Below are 23,759 nucleotides of genomic sequence, written 5' to 3'. Positions count from 1 at the left end.
ATTTTGTTTCCGGATTCATGCAATCAATGAGAAGAAGTATGGTCAATTACTTAAAAGGAAAATACAATATCGGCTAATGTTTCATGTTTAGACTTCGTTTAAGTTTCGTTTATTTTGAAAAAGTCAAAGTTGTACACAATTTTGGTATAGTAGGTGTCTTGTAATACTTATAATTGCTTAAATTTTATATCGTATCGATGTTTATTTATCTTTTTATAATTTCAAATAACACGAGCATCATGTCAAGCACAACGACTAGAGAAATTAATTACGTCAGAAATATGTCTTCGATAAAATTAGACTACTGTTTATAAATATAATTTTATTATTTATTTCCACCAGGAGTGGAGTTGTCGTTCTTCAGCGGCGTGTACAGTCCCAGCATCGGGTTCACGCTGGGCATGGGCGAGAACGTTAAACAGCTGGTTGGCTTGTCGGGTGTCTTCATCGGCATGGGAGAAGTCTTGGGTAAGGATACTGCGATCAACTGTAGTATGTCTATAATGGATAGTTTTTGTGTCGTATTTCTGGGCAAATCCTATCCCAGCAATTGGAGGTTTCCTGAAGCATAATCCACTATGTTTATGCTTAGGTTTCGGTATGCGCATATGGTAGCATGCAGGTCTCCTGAGAAAGGTTTGTAGTGAGTACTCTACTCGTACTGTGTTCGTATAGCGCGGGTTAAAAACCATGCACCTACTACGTTATGTTTTTTTATAGTTATAATGGTATCTACACTAGTTACCATTATAAGCTTTCTATTAGTTTTTATGTCAAAACTTTGGTAAAGGTTTGGTACTAGCTAGGTTTAAAGTAACGTAAAAACTATACACAGCGCGTGATATATGTACAAGTGATTTAATATTACTTCAGTGAAGTGCTTACATGCTGGAACTATACAAAGGCCCATAATTTACGTCCAGTACGCACGTCATAGATCTGTCTAATGACCTTTTAATTGTTTACTACAAGGCTGTTATAGTCGCATGAGCGGCTATGTTTAAGTGCTTGATAAAATGTTATAACAACCCCTTATCGGCACTCGATTTGAGAAATAACCTGATTGTTTCAAAAGATATCTATTTGATTGAACTGCCGTTATCTGTGTAATTTATTGTGCAAATATAAGTATGTATGTACATTATTTGTCGATAAATAGTGATTTCATCCATTCATAAAAACTTTCCTTTGATGTCATTGAATACATCTTTTATATATCATAAGGTCATATATCTATCATAAGGTCGCCTCACACTATGCAGTGTTGCAGATAGATATCTGAAGATAGGTAAGTAGTTACTATGAAGATTACTGCTAGAAGAAAAGTGTCACATTGTCGGTTTAAAACTCTATTTTGCGCTTTTTTTTCGTATAAAGGTGTACAGTAAAATACATAAATATGACTTAATAATTATTATGCTTCATGTTTAAGCACAAAACAACCATAGATAGACATTTTTTATGACATTAAAATTAATTAACTTAAAGTTAAACCATAGAAAATTATCACTATAAATGTTTTCATTTACATTACAGGTGGCGCCCTCTTCGGTATCCTGGGGAACAAGACTACCCGCTGGGGCCGCGACCCGATCGTGATCATGGGCTACCTGATCCACATGACGAGCTTCTTCCTCATCTTCATCAACTTGCCCAACGTAGCGCCCTTCGGAGACACAATGGATGTATCCTACATTACACCATCCCCCTACCTGGCCATGTTCTGCAGTTTCCTGCTCGGCTTTGGCGACGCTTGCTTTAACACCCAGATATACTCCATTCTCGGTGGAAACTACTCGGACAACAGCACTTCGGCGTTCGCTTTGTTCAAATTCACGCAGGTGAGTTGTTTGATATCAAATTGAGTTTTTTAAAGTGGAAAGTAAACGATTCAAAAATGTTTGTCTACCCAGAAGACTTTTTTTTATTTTGCATTAGATCTTTTTTATTACCCAGGTTAATAATATGATCTATACCAGTTTACTATACGTACTTGTTTCGGAATGATCATTGTACGAATCATCTTACGACTTTACATCATCGTACTTTGATAAGGACGATGATTTTTGAAATCAGTAGACATGTACGTACATTATAGAAGGGGTGTTCAAAATTTGTCATCGTGCCAATTATGCGTGCTTTTAAGTGCGATCCAATGTTAACAATTAATTCAAGTGACACATTCGACGTTGAAATAACGTAACGAAAATAAGCTCGTTACGTTATTTAAACGTAGAATGTGCAAAAACGTAAACAATTTTTGTTTCTCCAGTCGCTGGCGGCGGCGGCGTGCTTCTTCTACTCGTCGCGCGCGCTGCTGTCGGTGCAGCTGGGCGTGCTGGCGGCGCTGGCGTCGCTCGGCACGGCCGCCTTCTGCCGCGTGGAGTGGGCGGCGCGGGGCCGCGCGCGCGCCGCCGCGCTCGACCCGCTCGACGACAAGACCTCGCCCGCCACGCACGCGCTCGCCGACAACGCGCTGCACTACGACTGAGCGCGCCGCAACGGTAGGGAAATGGGTTCACGTCGCACTCGCTGCTGGACAACCACGGTACGGTCGATCTTGATGCAGGTGTTGGGATAAATTCACGGAAATATAACCTAAAGCCCGCTACACGTTCTCGTGAGAACAGGAAAAACGGGAATGTGGAGCCGATACGAATCGAATTTTTCTCGTGTTCTCGCGAGAATGTGGAGCGGGCCTAAGAAAAGGTTGTCACAAAGTAGTCGGTTGCTTGACAACAGCACTGTTGTTACACCTTGTTTACTATTAAAAATATTGTCACTAAATGCGAAATTTCAGTAAGATTATATTAAGCATCTTAGTTAATTTTGATAATAAAAAAAATATTTTTTTTTATCCTTATTGATCAACTTGAGCATTGCTGTATGCAAAAAGTTTTAAACTATTATTTTAATTTGAAAATGTTTCTTTAAAGTTTCTGATTTATGGTCTTATTATTGCATTGACTAAGGAGTGCGACCGTCCTGAATAGGTACTGAATTGAGTTAATTATAATTTTATACCTACTAATAATATTTAACAACATTAATATTACCGTAATATTAAAGTATTCCATTACGTTACGACGAATAAAATTGGTTTAAGTAGGTTTATAATATTAAAAAGGTAGCTTTATGCATCTTTTTAAACATTTATTTGGAACTGATACAAATAGATAGGTGAGTGATGTTTCGTTGATGTTGTTATCAGGAATGAGATTCCAGTTTCTATATTAATTCCAGTTTTATTATTATATATTTGTTATTCTTTGTTAAGGTAGGTATTACTCTGTCGAAATATATGGGATGACAGCTGGTTCTGCAGAGATTCACAAATATTTCAACAGGAACTGTAATAATGTAAACTGTATAGATAAGATTAAATGAATTTGTATATATATTTTGCGAAGGAAATGTAAGTATGTTCCATTAGTGTAAGGCAACCATATTGACTATGATAGTTGATTTCTAGTATTAATATGTAAAATGAAATTATTATTAAATAGGTAATTATGAGAAGATTTGTATGGAGGTTTGGAATTTTAAGCATTTGGAACGAACAGGGTGTTATTCTTTCAACCAAATTAGTATCATATAGTAAAAATTCATATCCCACTTTGTACCTTAGGAGTCAATCAGTCTAGTATCAACAACGGATGATATGATTCCCTCTGATCCAATGATATGCTTTAGAGGGTGGTAATAGTCCAATTAATATCAGACAACCTGTCAATTCGATACCATTAAAGTCAACTTTATCACAATGTTAATTTTTTTTGTTAAATATTTATATTACTTTGTTTTTAATAATATGATTGTATATATATTTTTTAATATTAAATATGTAATTCTTGTTCCCCTGTATATTTTGTATCACCAAAGATCTCCACAATCAACTATTTCATTTCATGTGGTTGAAGGAATGTTGTTGCAGTGTAAATATCAATACACATAGGCTGCTTTCGGAAATTTGTCCAGCGCAGCCGCGCGTTTTGATTATTTACAAATCAGAATGTGTAGTAAGATGATAGAAATATTGTGTTAAATTATGACTAAGTATTTTAACTATTCTTACAAATAACTAAAAGGTTTGTTTGACTCTGTTATTGATTAGTTTAATGACAATATATTATATTTTATGGAAAAAATAGGCTTTTCTCAGTTCAAAGAAAATTAAAATCCAGTCAAAATAAATGACAATATAAATTTTGTAGTAAAAATAATTGAAGAAACTAATATTATAAAATGAGCATTAAATAATAATCAAGAAATGTAAAATATTAAATATACACATAGACTGTTTATATTGAAACATTCCAAATGCATTTAAACAATTTTAAACTTGAATGAAGTTTTAAAAAATGTGCAACATGGACATTTGTGGAAGGAATATAATTATGACTTATATTTTTTTTTATAATAATATCACATTTACTTTAGCTGTGAGATATAGTAATTGTCTGCATGTCTGTAATACTTGCTCCCTAACATTATTATATCGTTTTACATGTCCACACAGTAAAAAACTGGCGACTAGTAGTCTAGTCAGGTTTTATTTTATCCTTCTTCCTTCCTCATCCTTTTAATTATAAAAAGCCATTTAATGCGTAAAACATAATATTGTTAAATGTAATAATCTATGAACCTGAAAGATTCAATTACATTCTATTTTAGTGTCCATATTGTTAAGCAAACTATTAATATACTTCTGTGATTTTAAATTGCATTGTCATTAACAACATAAGCTAAATGTGAAATTATATATTAATAAAACATATTTTACCATACAAGTTGTTTGTTATACTCCAAGCACTTTATTTATTTATTACCCATCAATATTCAACTTGCATCCAGAATACCAGATTGCAGTGGCAACTATTTATTTAACATTAATTATTTATTAATAATTATTCGTGTAGACGATTACTATACAATCATATGCAAGAGGACCGCATCCCTGATGCCACGTGTGACTGCCAGCACCAACAGCCTCGCCATTAGTCATAAAATAAACAGCCCAATAATGAGCCACTGGAATATGGTGCATGTGATTTCCGTGGGAATGTCGCATAGAAAATAATTTTAGTTGTATTGTTCTCTTTGGTATTTATTATTATTATTATTTGTTTCTTCGTAATTATGATAAATTCTACTAACATAGGTGTTTAAGTATAATGTAAATACTAAGAAAATATGGACTATGTCTGAATTAAATGGAAATAAATAAATAAATAAATAAAAGCCATCTAATCTTGAATATTAATTATATAGAAAAAAATAGATAGATCTGTGATACATTTTGTAGCTTTGTTCAAAGCATAGTGACTACTGGTAAAGTGGATTGCTAAGAATCCATATTTACACATGTATTTTTTATATTCCCATTCTGTGCTTTTGTGACCCAGGCATTAAATTCTACCTTATAGTTGTAATGCATTCAAGTGTTAGGATTTAGTCATAGTGCATAGAAAAGGCTATTCTACCAGTAAATAAGTTTCCTCTAGACGTAACACATTTTTGACCAACCTCAATAAGTATCTACAATCCTTTAGTCAATTAGTTAGGTTACAAGAAAAGATCTAATGGTTTGTAAATATTATATTTCACTAGTTAACAATAAATATGTAGGTAACAATCTACTACTTACTAACTACTTGTGGTTCTGCTGCTCATTCTCCACATTACCAAGCTTGAAATCCATGGGTTTATCGTACCCCATTATCTTGGCATAATGCAACGGATCCTTAAAATGCCTTGCTTCGAGAAATAAGGGCTTGCCTTTTGCAAACATTGTTGTGAACATCCCTGGTAAATCTGATACTGTAACATCCTCAACTTTGAAGTCCAACTGGAACAGGAATTAAAGAGTCCTATGAAATTAACATTTGAATGTGCTCACATGGGAAAATTATGAGAACTTTCAAGTATTATTTTAAATAAATTTAAAATGAATTTAGTTACAAACTACAAATCTACATTTTACATTAAAAAAACCTTTACCTTTGTAATATTACATAGTATTGAAAATGTAATGTATTATGTAAAACATGTATGTATGTTGATATTATATATACCAGTATAAGCACAACGGCTTACCTTCTTTGGAACGAGGAAGAAGCTGATTGTAGTAGTTGTATATGTCGATGTTCTTGGATCATAGTGCACTTCAGTCACATACTTCTTGGTTATTAAATGCAACAGAATCGGTGTGATAAATGTGAAGAAGCCGACTACAGAGCACATTGCTATAAGTAACGGTGTACTTCCAATAGTAGATGCCTCTCGTATAATTATTGGCTGTGCTACCAATCCAGCCAGGCTCGAACAGAGAGAAAACACCTTTACAGCTCTTATTTGAGGTGTAAGAGGACCATAGTAAATGCATTCCAACTTTGAGTCCTCTGTTATTTTACTTGCAAAATGCCTTGCCAAATTATTTTGACAAACTCGTGCGAACTTAAAACTTGAGGCCACATCTTTCAATAAAATGCAAGAAATTAAGGACTTGTTCGGAATATATATGCTCCGTTGACAAATTTTTAACATTTTGATTAATATTTTTTATTTTTACATAGAGGTTTAAGAGGTTACAAAAGTGACAAGTGACATTATTTTGACATGAACTGACATTAATGGCATTGACATAAACGCACAGAGTGAGTAGTAAGTAGTAACACTTGCCATATTTAAATGTTTTTAATTTATAAGCATCACTTTCTTCCTTCATTATCTTATTTTTAATACGCTTTTATTAGCTTCAGACGTATGTATGTTAGTATGTAACGGAATCTTTGAACATGATTTTAACCCCCTTCAAAACGTCGGATTAACTTGAAATTTGGCATACTTATTAAGGACCGATGACAATTCAATATTTTAAACATTCTGACCCGTTATCCTTACTAGGACAATCAGGATCAGCGATTTTTGTTTTCCTGAGACCCGGAAGGTCTGCGTTAAGACCAATAAAGGAATCTACCAGGCGCGCCGATCACGCGACCTGACCTGACCTGACCTGACCTGACCTGACCTGTCCTGACTTGACCTGACCTGACCTGACCTAACCTGACCTGACCTGACCTGACCTGACCTCAACTTCGACGCGTCCGTTGTTAATAGCATCATGAAGCGGTGTCTCATCATCCTTATTCATTCAGCACTTCAACATCAGCACCTTCCGTTAACAAGATTTCCACTATTTCATTGTTCCCATTTCTTGCTGCCAAATGTAAAGGCATATATGATTTCAGCTCATCGTCATAGTCACAACTTATATTATTAACTCGAGCTGTAAAATTAATTAAACTACTAACAGTTTTAAAATCTCTGCAGGCAGCAGCAACACAAAGAGAAGAAATTCTAGAATTATTTTTGATATTAACATCATCATGCTGTAATATTAAATCGATGATTGGACGACGTCCTTTTGAAATGGCTAGATGTAAAGCAGTTGACCGTTTTTCTCTTGAGTATTGCCATCAGCGCCTGTTTTTAAAAGATGCTCTATCATCCTTTTTCCGTGATTACTTTTATCCAAGATAGAGGACCTGACGGACAAGATGGAGGGTGCATGGTGTCAATAGTTATAAATATTTTATTGATAAATATTGAGTAGAAGGATTATCATTTTGATAATATCTTAAAAAGCACCCCACGCTTTTTTTACAATAAAAAATATTTTTATCTTATTTACACTATTCTTGTTTCAAATTTAAAAAAAAATATTTTCTATTTTTTAGTTGGATTTTCTATAAAAAGTGTATTTTTTTAGTTTTTTTAAACTATTATTTATTTTTCATTTTTTGGTGGAATTTTTTATAAAAGCGTATTTTTTAGTTTTTTTTAACTATTATTTATTTTCCACTGAATCTTTTTCCTAATATATGGGCATCGGAGAATTTACACGCCAAACTGTACATTACATGGAACAAGAAAAGGACCTAATTACCTTAAAATAATTCGATTATTGTACAAATCATAGATTAATAATCGATTTTTTTGATTCAAAGCCCGAATTTCGAAGCTGAAATTGAAAGTCGCGATCCACGCCTTGCTAACCCGTTACGTCAATGATTTATGGATCTGTAGAAAATAATGGATTATTATAACAAGCCATTATTTAATGACTTAATGGAAAATTGAACCAGATCCAGAAAGCTTTAGATCGAAACTAAGAAACCACCACCGAAGTTCACCAAAGAGTATGGTAACCTATATAGGAATAGGAAGATTTATTTAAGCGGAGTATCTTCAATAATTTAATAATACGAGAATACTGAATATTCAGTTATCCGGAAACAAGTATGTACTTATATGGTGAACCCTTAAATAGTTACTTGAAAAGTGGATAAAAGATCCAAATAAAACAAATACTTATTCCGTGAAGACCTTATTTGCAGAGATAAGGCGAATCAGGCCTTAAGCAAGCACAGAATGAATGGTGACAAAGCGGCTATCTATTGACGAATAAACACTTTATTGATTTAGTTTATCTTTGAGTAAAGGGCATGACTAGATTGCTAATGTCTTTATATTAGTTTATGTTGAGTAAATATTGCCGCACGTACGTAGGTACACGTTGATTATATTTTCTAAATTTTAATGTGTATTAAATTAGAGATATTTAGAAGAGAATAGGGATTGCTTTTTTTATGGAAATGTATAGGTGGTAAAAACCTTTGGGCCTGACGACTCCGTATCCATATCATTATAGATTTTCAGAAGTAAGCATTTCGTAGTTAATCATCAAGTAAATACATTAATTAATTACTCGCTCATATAGCAAGATAAAAAATTAAACAAAATACTTACACAACGCGCAATTTCCCCCCCGAACTAACTACTTGAGTTTAAATAAATGAGAAAATAGGAAAAAGTAAGTCTAATCTTTTCCCGCCATTTCGAAAAGCTTATGTTGAAGTTTCGATATTCTTAATAGTAGCATCAAGAACTTTATGTCATTCGAAATAAAGTTCGTTTTCATTTTACGTCAATTCTATCTACACGATGAATCTTATTGTATGACGCCGACGCATGTGCGATGTGATAATACAAATTTTCTGTCTCTTTTACTCATTAGCGATATTCGAGTAAACAGTAGTACTACACAGCTTCGCTATCTCTGTCTTGAGTCGACTCTCCAATTTAGAATTTAAGTTAGTATGATTTTCGTACTAGTGAGAGGTTGTCGCGCGACTTCGTAATAGTTTTAAACGCGATTGTTTATTTTTGTGACCGAACAATATTTTACAATCTGAAGGATGGAATTGAAATAAACTGTTTGTATATTGTGATGTGAGGGATTGTATAGTATAAAATTTAAATTTGTTATATTATTAATCTCCAAGATGAGTTTGGAGTTTATGTTTTGGACAATTTTGGGCTTTATTTGTGCTGCGGAGGCGGGAACCATCGGCGATCAGTGTGACTGGACTGGCAGGTACAATTTCTTTTTAATCAATTGTTAAAAATAGTTATTACTTATTACTGACTTAATCTTCAGCATTATTTTTTACATGTTACTATAAATAAATATATTTTCAGAAAAATATAAAGTAGGTAGTTTACTTATCCTGTTTTAGTAATTATTTAGTATAAGATAGATAAATATATAAAATTATATAATAGGCAAGTATGTGGTTACCTTTTAAGTTCTGGTGGTAATTTAGTGTCTTGGTGGCTGGTGACGGTAGTAGTAGTATCCCTTACAAATTATGAACATTTGTAGTATCTACTAGTGTATGCTAATTGTACAAATTCTGCTGGTTCGTCATCAACCCATTATTGTCCCACTGCTGGGTACGGGTCTCCTCTCAGAATGAGAAGGATAAGACTATAGTCCACCGCGCTGGCCATGTGCGTATTGGTAGACTTCACATACCTTTGTGATTTTTTATATAAATCTTTCAGGTATGCAGGTTTTCCTTCACCGTTTTAAGCAAGTGATAATTAATCTCTAATATGTAATACGCACATAACTTTGATAAATCAGAGGTGCGTGCCTAGGATTTAAACCTCAGACCCCTCGTTCGAGAGGCCGAGTTTCTAAACCATTAGGCTATCACTGCTGGTTATCAGTTTTAATAGTAAAAATACACATACCACGCAATAACAAATTCTTACCAATAGTTTCTGATGCGAATTAGAATCTGCGGTCTTATTCCATTGCAGCGCGCCTGTCTCGCAGATACTAGGTATTACGGGCAGTCTAACCTACGTTATTAACTTGATCTCTGTCCGTGTGGTTTTCCATTATAATTACTGGTATAATGGCTCATTCCAACATTCCAAAGGTTATGGCTGACAAATGACTATCTGCCTTGTTATTATTTTGTGGACATCTGTTCTACCTATATGTAATCATCCAAGCAATTGTAACATAATAACTGAGAATTTAAATGAGTAGGTATGATATGCCTATTTCATTGGTATGATTTTTGCCGTCGGGTCCCAATAAGTATCTATTTGTTTTAGCACAATTTTAACCATCTAAACTCTATACTTAAAAACCAAAATGATCAGTAAACCTGTCACAAGCTAGTTAATGGATAAAATGGGCAATGCTTTCACGTAATACGTTCTTTTAGGTTTCGGTTCTGTAAAAATCTTACGTTAATAATTTCTCTTTAAAGTAATTGTAATTTGCTTATAATAATACAATTTTAATGCAAAAGTAGTCCTTAACATCTCATATTACAAGTTAAAAGTATAGTTTTGATATACATATTATGTATGAAATTAACGTTATTATTCAAATTATACGCATTCAAAGTCCGTAAAACATTCATATTTGCAATTCTACAACATTCCAATTCTCCATACGATCCTGGCCTGAGGCAAAATCCGTATCAGAGATTCAGTCGGCAATTTCTGGCGTCTGCTGCGTTTAAGGTTGCCAAACTCAAAAAATAGAAAAGATTCGGGATTATATTTATTCAATCTGTCTTTTAGAACTAAAAAGATACATAATGTTCAAAATGTTAGCGACATACTTGTCTAAGAACTACAAATAGTCGTACAATACTTAGGTAATTAAGGTTCTTCCAGTCTTTATAACTTACTACTTACTAATCAATTATGGGGTCGCGAGCTGACATCACCATCATCAGGTGTTTGGCCAATGAAGAAAATCGGACAAATCGTTACCCACGGCCAAAGATTTTCAACTGGTAATAAACTGGAAATATGGCAACCCTAACAAAGTTGCGTGTGCAAAATTATTGTCGTCAAATTAATGTAAATTATTTATTCGCTGAGGGACCTCAATGATGATCAGATATGAAAGTATTTTAAAGATATGCGAATAAAACTTTAAAGAGACCTCTTTTTTAAAGCGTTAATAAACTGCGTTAAACTGCTTTTCCGTAAAATCTTGAAAGATGATACTTAAATCGAAGTAGAGAACTTTAAGATTATTAAATCATAAAATACTAAGTATTGAGAACCTCGGAATAGTACAATTTTAAGCACAACATAGATACAAACACTGAAACAAGAACACAATATGTTTCTTTCCATTAATAAACATTTATGTTGCATTGTTATGAATGCATGTACAGTTAGGTATATGGTCAAAATTCATATTTAGTGTCATCTGTAATAAATATGAAAGCCCGAGGTCAACATTTTCTTGCGAGCCATTGTCCACCATCGACTTAACAATACCGCTATTGGTATGTATCGAGGACAAAATTATAATATCGATTCTCGTGACAATCGGATGCTGAGCTTTAATCGCCCGCTTAAATAAATCCCGAATATTTATTACCTTTAGCAATACATTATTAAAAACATAAGTTTAATCCTGTTATTGAAAGTATGAAAAGTTGCTATAATAACTTATACGTTACTTATATCGAAGCGTAATTGAGTAATTGGCAAAACGATTAACGCTGTTTTATTAAGTTACAAGGTTTCACTACCCAACTTGTGAATTTTGTCAGGTTTATTAATAGCCTTCATCAAATTAATTGGTTTACAATTTTACAGCCCAAAGTAATTTGCAATATTAATTTTATATTTAACTTTGTAAACTTATAATATTACTGGTAAATAACGTCGACAACGTAATGGTCTTCGCAAGTATGACACACAGTCGACCCATGTCATCAATACGGCATCGTCTTAGTATCTATTACTTGGAAATTACAATTCTAAGCCAGCATAGTCATTAAGCCATTCTCCCATCATCACATCGTGGCATTAAAAGACAATAATTGTTATTGCTAATGCACGCGCCGGAAGCATTGATAACGAGGGGCGATTGCAGGCCGAATCAACAAGTGAGGTTTCCCATCCACTGCTGACTGGGGTGGCGTGGGAAAGCATGGGAAAAGCGTTCACGCAACCCCGCTGTTTGCACGTGACCCTTCCGGCCGCCGCTAGGGGTAGTGTTTCCGAACCAGCTAATTGTTTCAATTCAATAAAAGGTTCGTAGTATCGATTTCGGAGATAAATGTGCCCAACAGTTGTATAGTTCATAGAACATAAAACATTATTTATTATTAAATGGTTTCCTAAATATATCTACTGAACATAGGTACATAAATATGAATTGGATGTACCTATTTCAAAATATATACCTAATACCAACTCAACGATAGAGTATCAATAGAGTCTTAAACTCTCGAAACGGTTGTTACGTAGAAACGTTAAAATTATTTACACAGATTTTTATCCGTCATCCCGTAATACACATTTATGTATTCGTCATATGTAATAATTTGGAAGAAACTATAATTCGCCTACGTCTATGTCGACTTGGAATAATGTAGCTTTCTTATAGTAAAAATCATGGTAAAAATAAATAAATTGGCTCAGTTCCTACTTTCAAATTTTCAAGATCACCTCTAATATTATAAGTTAGATGGGCTAACTCAATTGTAAGTTCTTGTTGACTAAAATTCATCCAAACATCTATGTATGTAGATACATATACATAATTATTGATATCGTATTGTAATTGGCAATTTTATTACACACTATTCAACGCGAAACAACATACGCTTCGGATTTTGCGCAGACAAATGCAATACATTTTTTCGTCTTTGTACTCATAAAGTAAAGTTAATCGCAAAGAAAGGACAAGAAAGTGAGAACAAAGATTGCGCGCGAAGAAGATATCAGCGCGGCTGCAAAAAAGCAAATTGAGTGTCAATGTACCAGCATCGTGGACGGGCATTGTGGAGCTTCAAGTTCAGTTCATACATTAATATTTATTAGGGAGGGAGAGAACGCGAGGGGACCGGGATCTGTTTATTATAATATCCTCCTATTATAACGCGTTCGCACGATACGCGCTCGCCTGATTGATAAGTTCCCTAATCTATATTGTCGGCGAGTTACACTGCCTACTCTGCACCTGTGTAGTACCTATATTATTTAAATCAGTACATAAATCCAAGTAGAAGTCGAAAATAAATGCTTCAAATTGTATTGCCAATGATTCATGCCATATTATAACTAAGTTGACCCATCAACAATGAAGCCAATTCATATTTCTCATACAAATTGACAAGAATGTTTATTTGTTCAGATTTTGTGACGTCAATTTAGGACATTAATCGTCTAATTAAATTGTCCCATGCACAGGCATTGGCTGCATGATGCGACGGATGTGCGTAATGACTGAGCACTAAGCGGAACAAAAAAGTAAAATGGAAAATAAAAAGTAAATTGACAATCTGTTCAGAAGGGCAGAATATAAAAAAATATGCAGAAACGCCAGCCCATTTTGAGTCAGCATGATGGTGCCTTTTCGATTTTATTCAGAAGTAATTGAACTATGTGAAGACTATTCTGACAATAATGTGAATAGGTATCTTCCTCATAAAACAGTTATCTGTGCATGTATCTATATGCAGAACCAATATAATATAACCATCACGTTAATAAGAATAACCTACTATAATGATATTCGTATACTCCAATATACTTCTGCATTCATTACCCATATTGTATGCAGAAGTGAATTTTCAGCACCTTTAATGCAATTGGCGCCAATTATTTTTTCTTCCAACAATAGGCGTCCCTTCATAGTAGATAATAATAGATAAATTGTGACAAGCTTCATTGTATAATGAAGAATGTTAAAAGAGTTTTTTCACTAATCTTTGCCTCGTGCCACTTAAGTCACTCTTTGTGTGCTCCGTGATTTTTGTAATTGTTATCTTGGGTTTTTGCTTCATTTGCAAACCTTAGCATGACAATGGATCGCAAATAGTATTTATATATATTGTAGGTCTGTGTGTCAGGTTGACATTGGGGCTTATTTCTTAATATTTATTTAATCGTATACTTAAACTTTTATTGTCCGTTGTTCCATTATTAACAGTAATGAATGAGTAGTTAATCTTATTGCACAAAGACTTTAATGAGATATTGAATCGTCTAAATTGTGGGATTGCTATTATGAGTAATGGATAACGCTGTAATAAAATGATATCGCCATCAGATTACAAAAACAGTTAGTAACACGAATGATGAAGTGCGTGTGGGTATGTGCAATTAATTGTACCCTGTATTTATAAGATTCTTCGAGATTAAGAGCGGAAGCTGAGCGATTAACACCTAGCTGCAGGGAAATTATAAATAATCATAGTTTATATTTTCTTAGAACCTTTTTTATGATCTCAGTCTTAGTAACTTTTCTATAGTGTTATTGTTTAGTCTAGCTAAATCCAAAACATGCCTATCTGGTGTTGTATAACAAACGCTTATAAAAACTATTCTTATGATGCTATTCTTCTTTTTTTAACTGACATCAAAAAGGAAGTGATTCTTAAATCGCTTGAATTTTGTATATAAGAAAAGCTGTTCGGTAGTACAAGTTTTTAACCCTTTTTTTTATTTTGAGAATCATGAACAAGCATGAATATATGAACAGTCAGATAACGAAAATTTTGCATTCCAAGCCACAATGATATTTTTGCGGTTTTACTTCCTGTATGTGACCTATTTTTTGTAACCACAGCGTTCCTAACACGGATGTTGATACCGTGTCGTGCTTGTGATAAAACATCAGATGGCGAGTTGCTTTCGGCCAAGTAGTCACACGCTGCCCATATGGTGCATTGGTGCCATCCGAATTTAATAGGGCGTAATGACGTCAATGATTTCGGTTCCGGGACGAGGTTCCTTTTCCTCTTTTTTCTTTTCTAGAAAGCAGAAAAATTGTATTCCCAATCGGCAATATTCTAATCTAACGCAGAGAATTCATTCGATGATCTATGAAATAATATCTATCATAACTCATCTAATATTATTTAACACATTACACAGTCTTCCCAGTTCCCACATAGTCCCACAGGATTCGCATGTCAAACTTTCATTACCGTCATTAGCGATTCAAAGTAGATTCGGCGCTTCATGCGACCGCGGCGCTGCGACATTTCACATGTTCCGATCCTGTGGGAACACCGCGCTCGGTTCCACTAAGAGAAAACATACATCACATGTTGCTGGATGAAATCACGGTTATTTTTAAGCGACGATTGTTTTTATTCGCTCGCCAATTGGGGGCAATCAACGACACGTGTTCCGTTCGAGACGTTGCCTCGGCTGTCTATTGAGCTCGTTGAAGCCGCCGTGCCATCGTATAATTCATGCAGATACTCGACTATACGCACTGCCCACTACTCAGATAGTATGCAATTCAATGCAAATTGTCTATAATATTCATTGTATGTTTCATCATGAGTCTCTGTACCTACGCTCTTGTTAAAGTCAAGTTCAAGAATGCGATTAGTTATAAATTCTATGGGTTTGTTATTATTATTGCCATAAATTATTAGCGATTAGATGTAAACCTATAAGTAAAGGGGAATTTAGACATCTGTTTCAGATTTGGCTGTTGGTTTACGTATATTACTCTGTAAAGTTAAAGGTACGAGGCAGGAAATCTTAGTTTAGGTATAACTAGAATTGCATGGAAATTTTCCATTACAAATTTAATACTTATTTCCGATTTTGAAACGTAAAACTGCTGTATTCGGGTTAGGACATAGCGAGATCTCAAGAAGGTGAGGAACAGCAAACACTTTTGTTCTTTCCATTACATAAAAAGAAATAAATTGCGTCACGTTCATTATTAAATCTTAACCATAGTTCCCATGACACTCGAGGGGCTGAAACCATTACACTGCTATCATCTTTCGGCTAAGCCATACGGACAGATATTTTATTATGTGCTCTCAAGTTCAATCACGAAGATAACGTGTCTGTTCGTCACTCAAGGGTAATCTAATGCTTGTACCATATGTCCATTTTCATGGGATCATCGCTTAGCCGTTCATAAAATTCGTTTTATAGCGAGTACAAACCCAAACAAAGTCTAAGTTTTTTCGTTGATTAATAGTAATGATTATGACCTAGTTCGTAAACAACGTTACAACAAGAGCTCAGTCGTGCTTTATTTGAATTAATATCTACTACGTAACTAACGGCGACTTGCGCACGCGCAGATAACACTGGCTGTACGGTTTAGATGTTTAAAACGATAACAAACCTTTAAGGCCTTGTCTTGGGCCGAGTAAGACACGGATTGAAGTGTTCGGCGACTTTCACTATGTATTCTAGATTTTCCATTTTGTATCCTGTCTAAAGACTTGATTTGTTTAGAACAGAACTAGAACGACATAAAACATGAGATCTACTGTATACAAAGCAGTTGAAATATTTAAAAATGTTTTTCTGGAATTTATTTGTAAATGTAAAAAGTAAAAAAGAATGTAGGACCTATAAAGCATAAGAATTCCATAGAATTTCATGATTCAGAATAATTTCATTCAGAAATTGTACCAAATCTCAAAAGGTCTAAGTGTCCTAAATGGTACCCATGAATGGAGCGTTTGATGCTCGACGGAACAAATTGTTGTTTCTTCAGAGTATCGTTTCTATGAACAAAACAGTCTAATTAACGGCGAATGTAGGTCGGCAATGTCGGCATTGTGTAGCAGGTCAGATGAAGGCGTTCTTTGTGTGAAGTTGTTTATTTTTTCAATTCGTTCCCGGAGACGACGAGCGTACGTGATGGCTAGTGTTTCCAAGTATTTGAGCAAAGGAAAGACGCTATCAGATTTGTTTTTATTTACTATGTGGTATATTAAGCAATTCACATTCCTCTATATGCTTTATATATACATTATAGAAGAAAGGCTTCTTAACAACAGCACAGTAATAAAATTGTGTATTAATGAAGAATTTACTACTCAATCTTAAGATGACCGTTACGTTAAAAGCTCATAAGAAACAACATGGTGTCAAAATGAAGAGGAGAGTGAGAAGTGACTAATTGATAGAGAAAATATAGGCATACCATAAACATTTATTGTTTTCGTAACCTACGATATAGTGCTATGTGAATGAAAATCAAATTGTCCCGATAAAAGCTACAAACGTGGCGACGCTACTATCGGCGCTAATTACAATGCTACGATAAACTGAATGTAAGCGGCGCAATTCCGACGTAATTAATACTTACCTATCGTCCCATCTGTTGAATCGGACCGTCAAATAAAGGTCCGAATCAACTCTTTTATTTATTACTTAACTACCGTTCTCGGACATTTGTTAACTGTCTAGCTAAATGTAGGCTTGGAACGTGAAAAAGTGACGTCGTATAATTACTGTCGGTTTTGGATCTGTTAACATGCTACAGGCTAGAGAGTACAAGCTCAAAACGCACAGCTTCGATATCGTAACAAGTAGAATTAGAAAAATCTTAATACTATTAGTATACAAGATAGGTTAGGATTATTTTTATCATCAAGTGTATTGTTAAGTGATAAGTGATCTTAATTTATGATGTAACATACGCAGTACAACAAGTAATCTATTCTTCAACTTGTAGGCCTACATGCCATTATTTCAAACTAATTTTAATAAAACTATTCCGTAAAAATCGTATCCATATTAAATCTGTGGTTTTTGTGTAACGCTTTTTATTCTACAAATAAATAAAATAAAAAGTATTTGCGACGTAGTTGTCGACCGCAACAAAGAGACGAAAGCTTGGATTAAAAAACAAGAGTTAGTCGTTTCGCCAAAAATGTTAGAAATTGGGATGATCACCTTTGAATAATGCATGCGGGGGTTTCGAAGCGTTATTAGAGGATGCGCGGGCGCGGGCCGTCGCCGCACGAGCTGCATTTTAATGCGACTCAATCCACCCAGCACGCATTAAATTATAATATTTCTTCTGCTGGCGTTTTCGATGGATTCAAATCATATATTTGTATTTTATGCTCAAACCGTGGCCCTTCCGGAACCATGCTGAGAATATACGATGTTGGCGCCTTATTGATTTCTAGGAATTATGTTAACTCAATATTGTATAATTTTATTAAACTCTTTATTAATTAAACTTGAGTAAAAGTTAATTTGATCGCCTACTAAATTTATATCTTGATGGAGATTTACTGCCTAAAAGCTTCTGGTTGCTTGCATTCATATAATGTAATCATCAATTTTTTTGAGGCGTCGGACGATTCGACGCTTGCACACTAAAAAAATCAGGTAGATGGGTAATTTAATCCATTTGCGAGTGATTATTAAAATATGACGTTGCATGGCTAATGAGGCGGCACGGGCCTCGCTGTAACCCGACCCCGTGCATGCGATGGGCGTCTGTCCGGTCTTGTACGTCGCATTCATCCATCATATTCTCCGAGTAAGCTGAAACCGATTGCTCATCAGACTTCATTGAACAAACATTGGAAGTACTTCCACTATAGTTGCATTGCTGTACCACTGTACGCACTGCATCTTTCCTACAATATATAGGTACGATGCATATCATGAGCATTTAAGGCGTTTGTCCTCATTTGGCGCGTATTTTTCGACCCGCGGAAAACGTATAAGCCCTTTGCATCCACTGGCGTTTACCATCGTCGGCTATCTGAGCACATCGTAAAAAAGGAGTGAGCGGGGACGACCGATTATAATGTAAAAAGAGGTTCGCGGTCGTTCCATAACCGATTGCAAATGGCAACCGCCCGAGGCTTCGCTGCGCCATTTATAGCCCTTCGCAATCTCGACTGCTAAAAAATAAGCATGCAATGATTTCTTCGGTGATTCGTTCCTTATCTATACTTTGCTAAGGATCAGGAAAGGAGATGAAATGCTAAGGAGCAGTGGATTTTGACTCACAAAAACTGTGTGCGCGCCGCGGCCCCTTTCAAAATGCCTACGCGTAACATGTGATTGGTTTTATTTTATCGGTATTCTTTTCGGTCCCGATAAAAGGACTGCTTTCGATCATGTATCTCGAATTAAGATAAATGACAGGTGGCTTAATTGTAATCACTTATTTTACTTACACTTATCACGTATCATTATATAAACATTAGTTACTTTACATCTTCATTAAGGTTGGTAAAAGTGCACTGTATAAGAAGTTGAATCGATAAAGTATTAAAGAAACTTAATGTGTTAGTGGTATTTATTTCATCCTATCTTATTTTACTGTATATACAAAACATTTACGATATATTATAAAGCGGTGGACAAAGCTCGAGGATATAATTAACCCGAACAAAGACTGCTATAAAAGTGCGTTTGGAGTCTCATATTACTATAACTCGTTTGGTATACTCATGACAAGAGGTCCATAACTAAGGCGACACAACAATAGCCGCCCGTAGCTAAGCTCGAGCTTTAAAGATTTTACCCGATAAAGGCTAAATTGGCTGCAATGCGCTTAATAAGGTGTCTTACCTCAGGTTACTTCTACATCGGTGACAGTCGCAAAATGTCCTGAACGTAAGTAATCGGCCTTATCTTGCAATCTGCGACTTGCAGTTAACATCCATCTACAAGTAGACAGACGTAGGTGGTGATGCAACTACTGACTAGATAAATATTGATTAAGGAGTATGTGGGTTTGTTATATAACAATTTTCTACTAGAATCTTCAACGCTTGCTAACGTAAGCTAACACTAATAGAGACTTTACTAAACATAAGATAATATCTATTCACATATCATTACAATATTTAATTTTCGAAAATATTTAACCTCCATTAGTCATATCCTTTGCTTTTTGTAATAACCTGTGTCATACAAATTGGTCGCTAATATTGATTCATAGACTTTATCGCAACTTTATCTCTTTCCTCCGACCACGCGACTAGACTTCCTTTACGAGCTGAATAATTGGTTTTCGAGCTAAATTGCTTAATTCCGCTCGACTACGCCAGACTCCTGCACGTAGGTGTAACTCTATACAGCAACATGCGAATCGACATTCGATACCCCTGCAGCAAAACGCAATCACTTTTGACACTATTAATCTAGCTGAAGAACATTATGCATGTGTCCTCGCAATACTTACATTGATTATAAGTTATTTTCTTATAATGTTTTTCGTTAGTTCTTTTTACAAGTTTTTGTTGTTATATTTGAATGCGTTAAGTTTAATAGGACATTTTTAGAAATGCAATTAAAATAGGCGGGCTAAAAGTCACCCTTGGTAAACTCTTATTTAGTGTTGTAGCGATAATTTAAATATATTAATTATAATTAGACAAAATATATTATTATCAGTCGGATAATTTAATGAAAAGATACATTTAGTAACAAGTATAACTGTACTTTTATATTCTAATCGGCTTACTTAATGAACAGTTATGACAGAAAAAATATTAATGATGATAGAATTTATATTTCTTTTAGAATATACTATATGATTTTACGTTATATAGTTTCACTTTTTAAACGTCTGTAAAGTCACCCTTAAGTTACGACATTAAACGTTCATAATAACCATAAATTAGAACGCAGGTTTGCAAATGTAGGCAGTGAACATATTAAATTAGTATGTACTGCAACAGAAGTGGAGTAACCACTGCAGTTAGCTGATATTTATGATACTGTGTTAGTACTTTACGCAGAAAGTAAACCTTCTATTATATCGTTGGTATAAATAAATATCTTATTACTAGCTCAGGTGATAATGTTTAATAGAAAGTACGGATATTCATATCGTATAATTGTATTTATATTTTAAAAAGTCTATTATTATCACTTATGAGATACAAAAATATAAAATCCAATAAATGATGACGGAAGTGTTAAAACAATTAATTTTAAAAGCTTGGTTAAACATTCTGATGTATGTGCGGATTTATAAATACCCAAGTATAACAGACACAGACAGACACATCGACGAACCGTCTCAAAGGTACCGCCTCAAAGCATAACACCCTCATCCTGCAATTCAAACACGTTTCAAAGCGCAAGTTCCTCGGATTTATATTACTGGTTCGCTAAGCGGCTTAGTCCACAATTAGGAACGATCGGTCAGGCTTTTCACACCTCTGTATTTGAGCGCGATTTAGCGTTCACGCCTCGTGTGTGCCTACCCCTAAGTTTGCGCCTCGCCTTTACATATCGTCAGTTTATTATGTGAAAGACTATGTATTTTAAGACGCCGAACAGAGTTTCTCAAACCAGTAGTCCTTTCGGCGCCTGTCAATGATTCAAGTTCTTAACAGGTTTTAAGTTGCTGTTATTAACATGTAGCCGAATCATTTATCGAAACTACCTCAATGGAAGTCAAATATTAAACAATAATCGATTTTGCTGTAATTTATAGTTGAAATATGATATTGGCATCATTAACGATTCAATACACCTACAACAACTGACAACTTGGTGATAATGTTGTATGAATGGAGCATTGAGTAGGATGCTACATATTAATTAAGAGGCCTTCTGTTTCAGCTCCGTAAATATGTTTTATCTTCCATTAATTCATGTCTCTTAAAGCAAAAAGTATAAAAGGTACACGTGCGGTGAAGTGACCTTATGCAAGTCATCAATCAATCGTCGCCACAATCACAAGTCGTTCGGCTGCGTGACTCGATCTCCTGAATAGGTATCGCCGCTACACCATTGTTCGAGTACACCGAGTGAAAGTCAGCGTTACGAGTGTTTTGCGTGTTACGAAAACACTATTAGCTATCGAGGACGACAATATTTTTTGTCTGCGCCTATGGGAACCAATCCGCGCTGTTTACTTAATTAATGAACTCGATCGTTTCATAATCTCACCCCTTTTCTATTCACGGTAATCCAATAACCGTCTATTAGTATGATCATGATTGATGGACGATCAGTCTCATCTAGCTAATGATGCAACATGTAACATCTAGCTGATGTCTTGTTCTGTTTGTATTGCGAATGCAGATACTTAAGCACTTTCTTATTTCGTTTCACATTTATATTATTAGGTACTCAGTGTATCTGAATTGCATTATTACACGTAAGACAATACAGCATAAAAAGAGTATTACACGAGACGCACAGGTAGGTAACCGCCGCATTGTTAAGACATTGAAACGCCATGCACGTCATAAAATAATGTCTCCATTATTATCGAAGTTGATTGCAAACAGGCGTTCGACGCCGGAGTTAATCAAAATTGCATTACTCGTACGTTTCGTTTGGTCACGGATTCAGACGCCTGCTGAACGGCGACGCGACGAAAAAAGTCGCGTTCGACGGCATACCACACCTCGGATCTCCTTTATGATTGATGAGACACTTTAAGGCTGACTCGGATTTATGTAGGCCCGTCAACGTTGAATATGTATAAAGCTGGAATCAAAAACCAATATTGTGATTGCTCGATGCGCAGGACACGTGCACGTGAACTTGAGGAGGTGCGAGATACATTATGAATGTTTACGGTTGAAATTTAGCTGACGAATCCGATAGCAGGGCTTAACGCGTAGGCGGTCTCGACGCCGCTGTGCCGCTCGCCGGCTAACGAGTTATGTAAACATGGGCACTGGCCACTGCTGACTGCAGTATAAGCTTGACACGTTCACGAAAACTAAACATACCAGGTAGCTAGAAGTCCTCTTACACCGCTGAATTGTTAGGTGTCATGTCACTTCGAAATGTTTTGAGAGTGCCTACATGTTTGTGTATTGGTGTACATAGTGCTTCCGTTATTAGATCCGGTTATCAGCGGCTTATTATAAAATATGCTCTTAACATGAAAGATTCATAACATACTGTGTAAAATAATGTAAAATATAATCTATTTTACATTTCCGTGACTCGATAAATTTATGTCAAAAATTATTGATACCAATCTTGAATCTAAATATTGTAAAGATGCATATCTCGTGTCGCTTTACATAACGACGGGAGATAAAATATTTCCAAATGTCGTGACAAACATTCATAACAGCGAAATGTTTTGCCAACGTACTTATTTAATATTAAAAATGATACTTGAAAGAAAAATAAACAATAATGTTTAAATAGGACCCGCGAGGTGGGCTCGGCTCTCGACATTTTATTTTCTCCCTGGGACAAAAGCCTGTTTGCGGTCTACCATTGTGTCGAGGTTTAGTGGTTTCTAAACAAGTCCACGTACGTGCCACTAAACAATAAGTTATGATTCAGCGAAGAGATCATAAGTGTTCATAATTCCATCATTTTTTTAATGTAGTTGGAGATCCAGTTTTGTAGATCTTTAATGATGAACAGTTATTTTGCTTCTCCAGGCAAAAATGAATTTATTTCGTGATAGTCCTGTTTGTTTTGAAAATTGGAATTTAATTTAGGTGCCAAAATGGTTTTATTTTATAGCAGTTTTGGTGTGTGCGTATAATTTGAATGTTGTACGATCTATTGTCTCAGTCTATATCCGTGTATGTAAATTATCCTATATATAAATACAGCTGTTACTTATCTTAATAGGTGCGATAGAATGTGGTCGTTTAGTGTTCTATTGTGAATATGATTTC

At 35.0% G+C, this 23,759-nt stretch overlaps 3 protein-coding genes across 4 annotated transcripts in view; 2 read left to right on the top strand and 1 right to left on the bottom strand.

The window, feature by feature from the left end:
* LOC140744419 (UNC93-like protein MFSD11) overlaps positions 1-4,407 on the top strand; it is a 31,844-nt gene extending 27,437 nt beyond the window's left edge. The window contains exons 6-8 of the mRNA XM_073075999.1: positions 343-468; positions 1,537-1,841; positions 2,273-4,407. Coding sequence (XP_072932100.1) covers positions 343-468; positions 1,537-1,841; positions 2,273-2,491 — 650 coding nt within the window. The 3' untranslated portion in view covers positions 2,492-4,407. The remainder of the gene's footprint in view (positions 1-342; positions 469-1,536; positions 1,842-2,272) is intronic.
* Positions 4,408-5,583: 1,176 nt separating this feature from the next.
* On the bottom strand, positions 5,584-6,633 carry LOC140744418 (transmembrane protein 70 homolog, mitochondrial). The gene is made up of 2 exons (XM_073075998.1): positions 6,097-6,633; positions 5,584-5,848 (listed from the first exon to the last, which is right to left on the bottom strand). Exons 1-2 carry the CDS (start codon positions 6,544-6,546, stop codon positions 5,651-5,653), a joined length of 648 nt encoding a protein of 215 aa, XP_072932099.1. The 5' UTR covers positions 6,547-6,633; the 3' UTR covers positions 5,584-5,650.
* Positions 6,634-9,146: 2,513 nt separating this feature from the next.
* LOC140744416 (meteorin) overlaps positions 9,147-23,759 on the top strand; it is a 39,384-nt gene continuing 24,771 nt past the window's right edge. For both annotated transcript variants that reach the window (XM_073075997.1, XM_073075996.1), the window contains exon 1: positions 9,147-9,439. In XM_073075997.1, coding sequence (XP_072932098.1) covers positions 9,348-9,439 — 92 coding nt within the window. In that variant the 5' untranslated portion in view covers positions 9,147-9,347. The remainder of the gene's footprint in view (positions 9,440-23,759) is intronic.

This window comes from Epargyreus clarus, unplaced genomic scaffold (assembly GCF_041222505.1).
Source record: "Epargyreus clarus isolate Ecla_fem2 unplaced genomic scaffold, WU_Ecla_fem_2.2 ptg000008l, whole genome shotgun sequence".
NCBI classification, from domain to species: Eukaryota; Metazoa; Arthropoda; class Insecta; order Lepidoptera; family Hesperiidae; genus Epargyreus; species Epargyreus clarus.
This window is presented reverse-complemented; position numbering and strand designations above follow the sequence as displayed.

What these genes read in the sequence shown, in the direction of transcription:
- LOC140744418 (XM_073075998.1), bottom strand. Translation starts at nt 6,546, where the DNA reads ATGTTAAAAATTTGTCAACGGAGCATATATATTCCGAACAAGTCCTTA. An exon ending in TCTTCCTCGTTCCAAAGAAG is followed by an intron (nt 5,849 to 6,096) that starts GTAAGCCGTTGT and finishes TTCCTGTTCCAG; the next exon opens with TTGGACTTCAAAGTTGAGGA.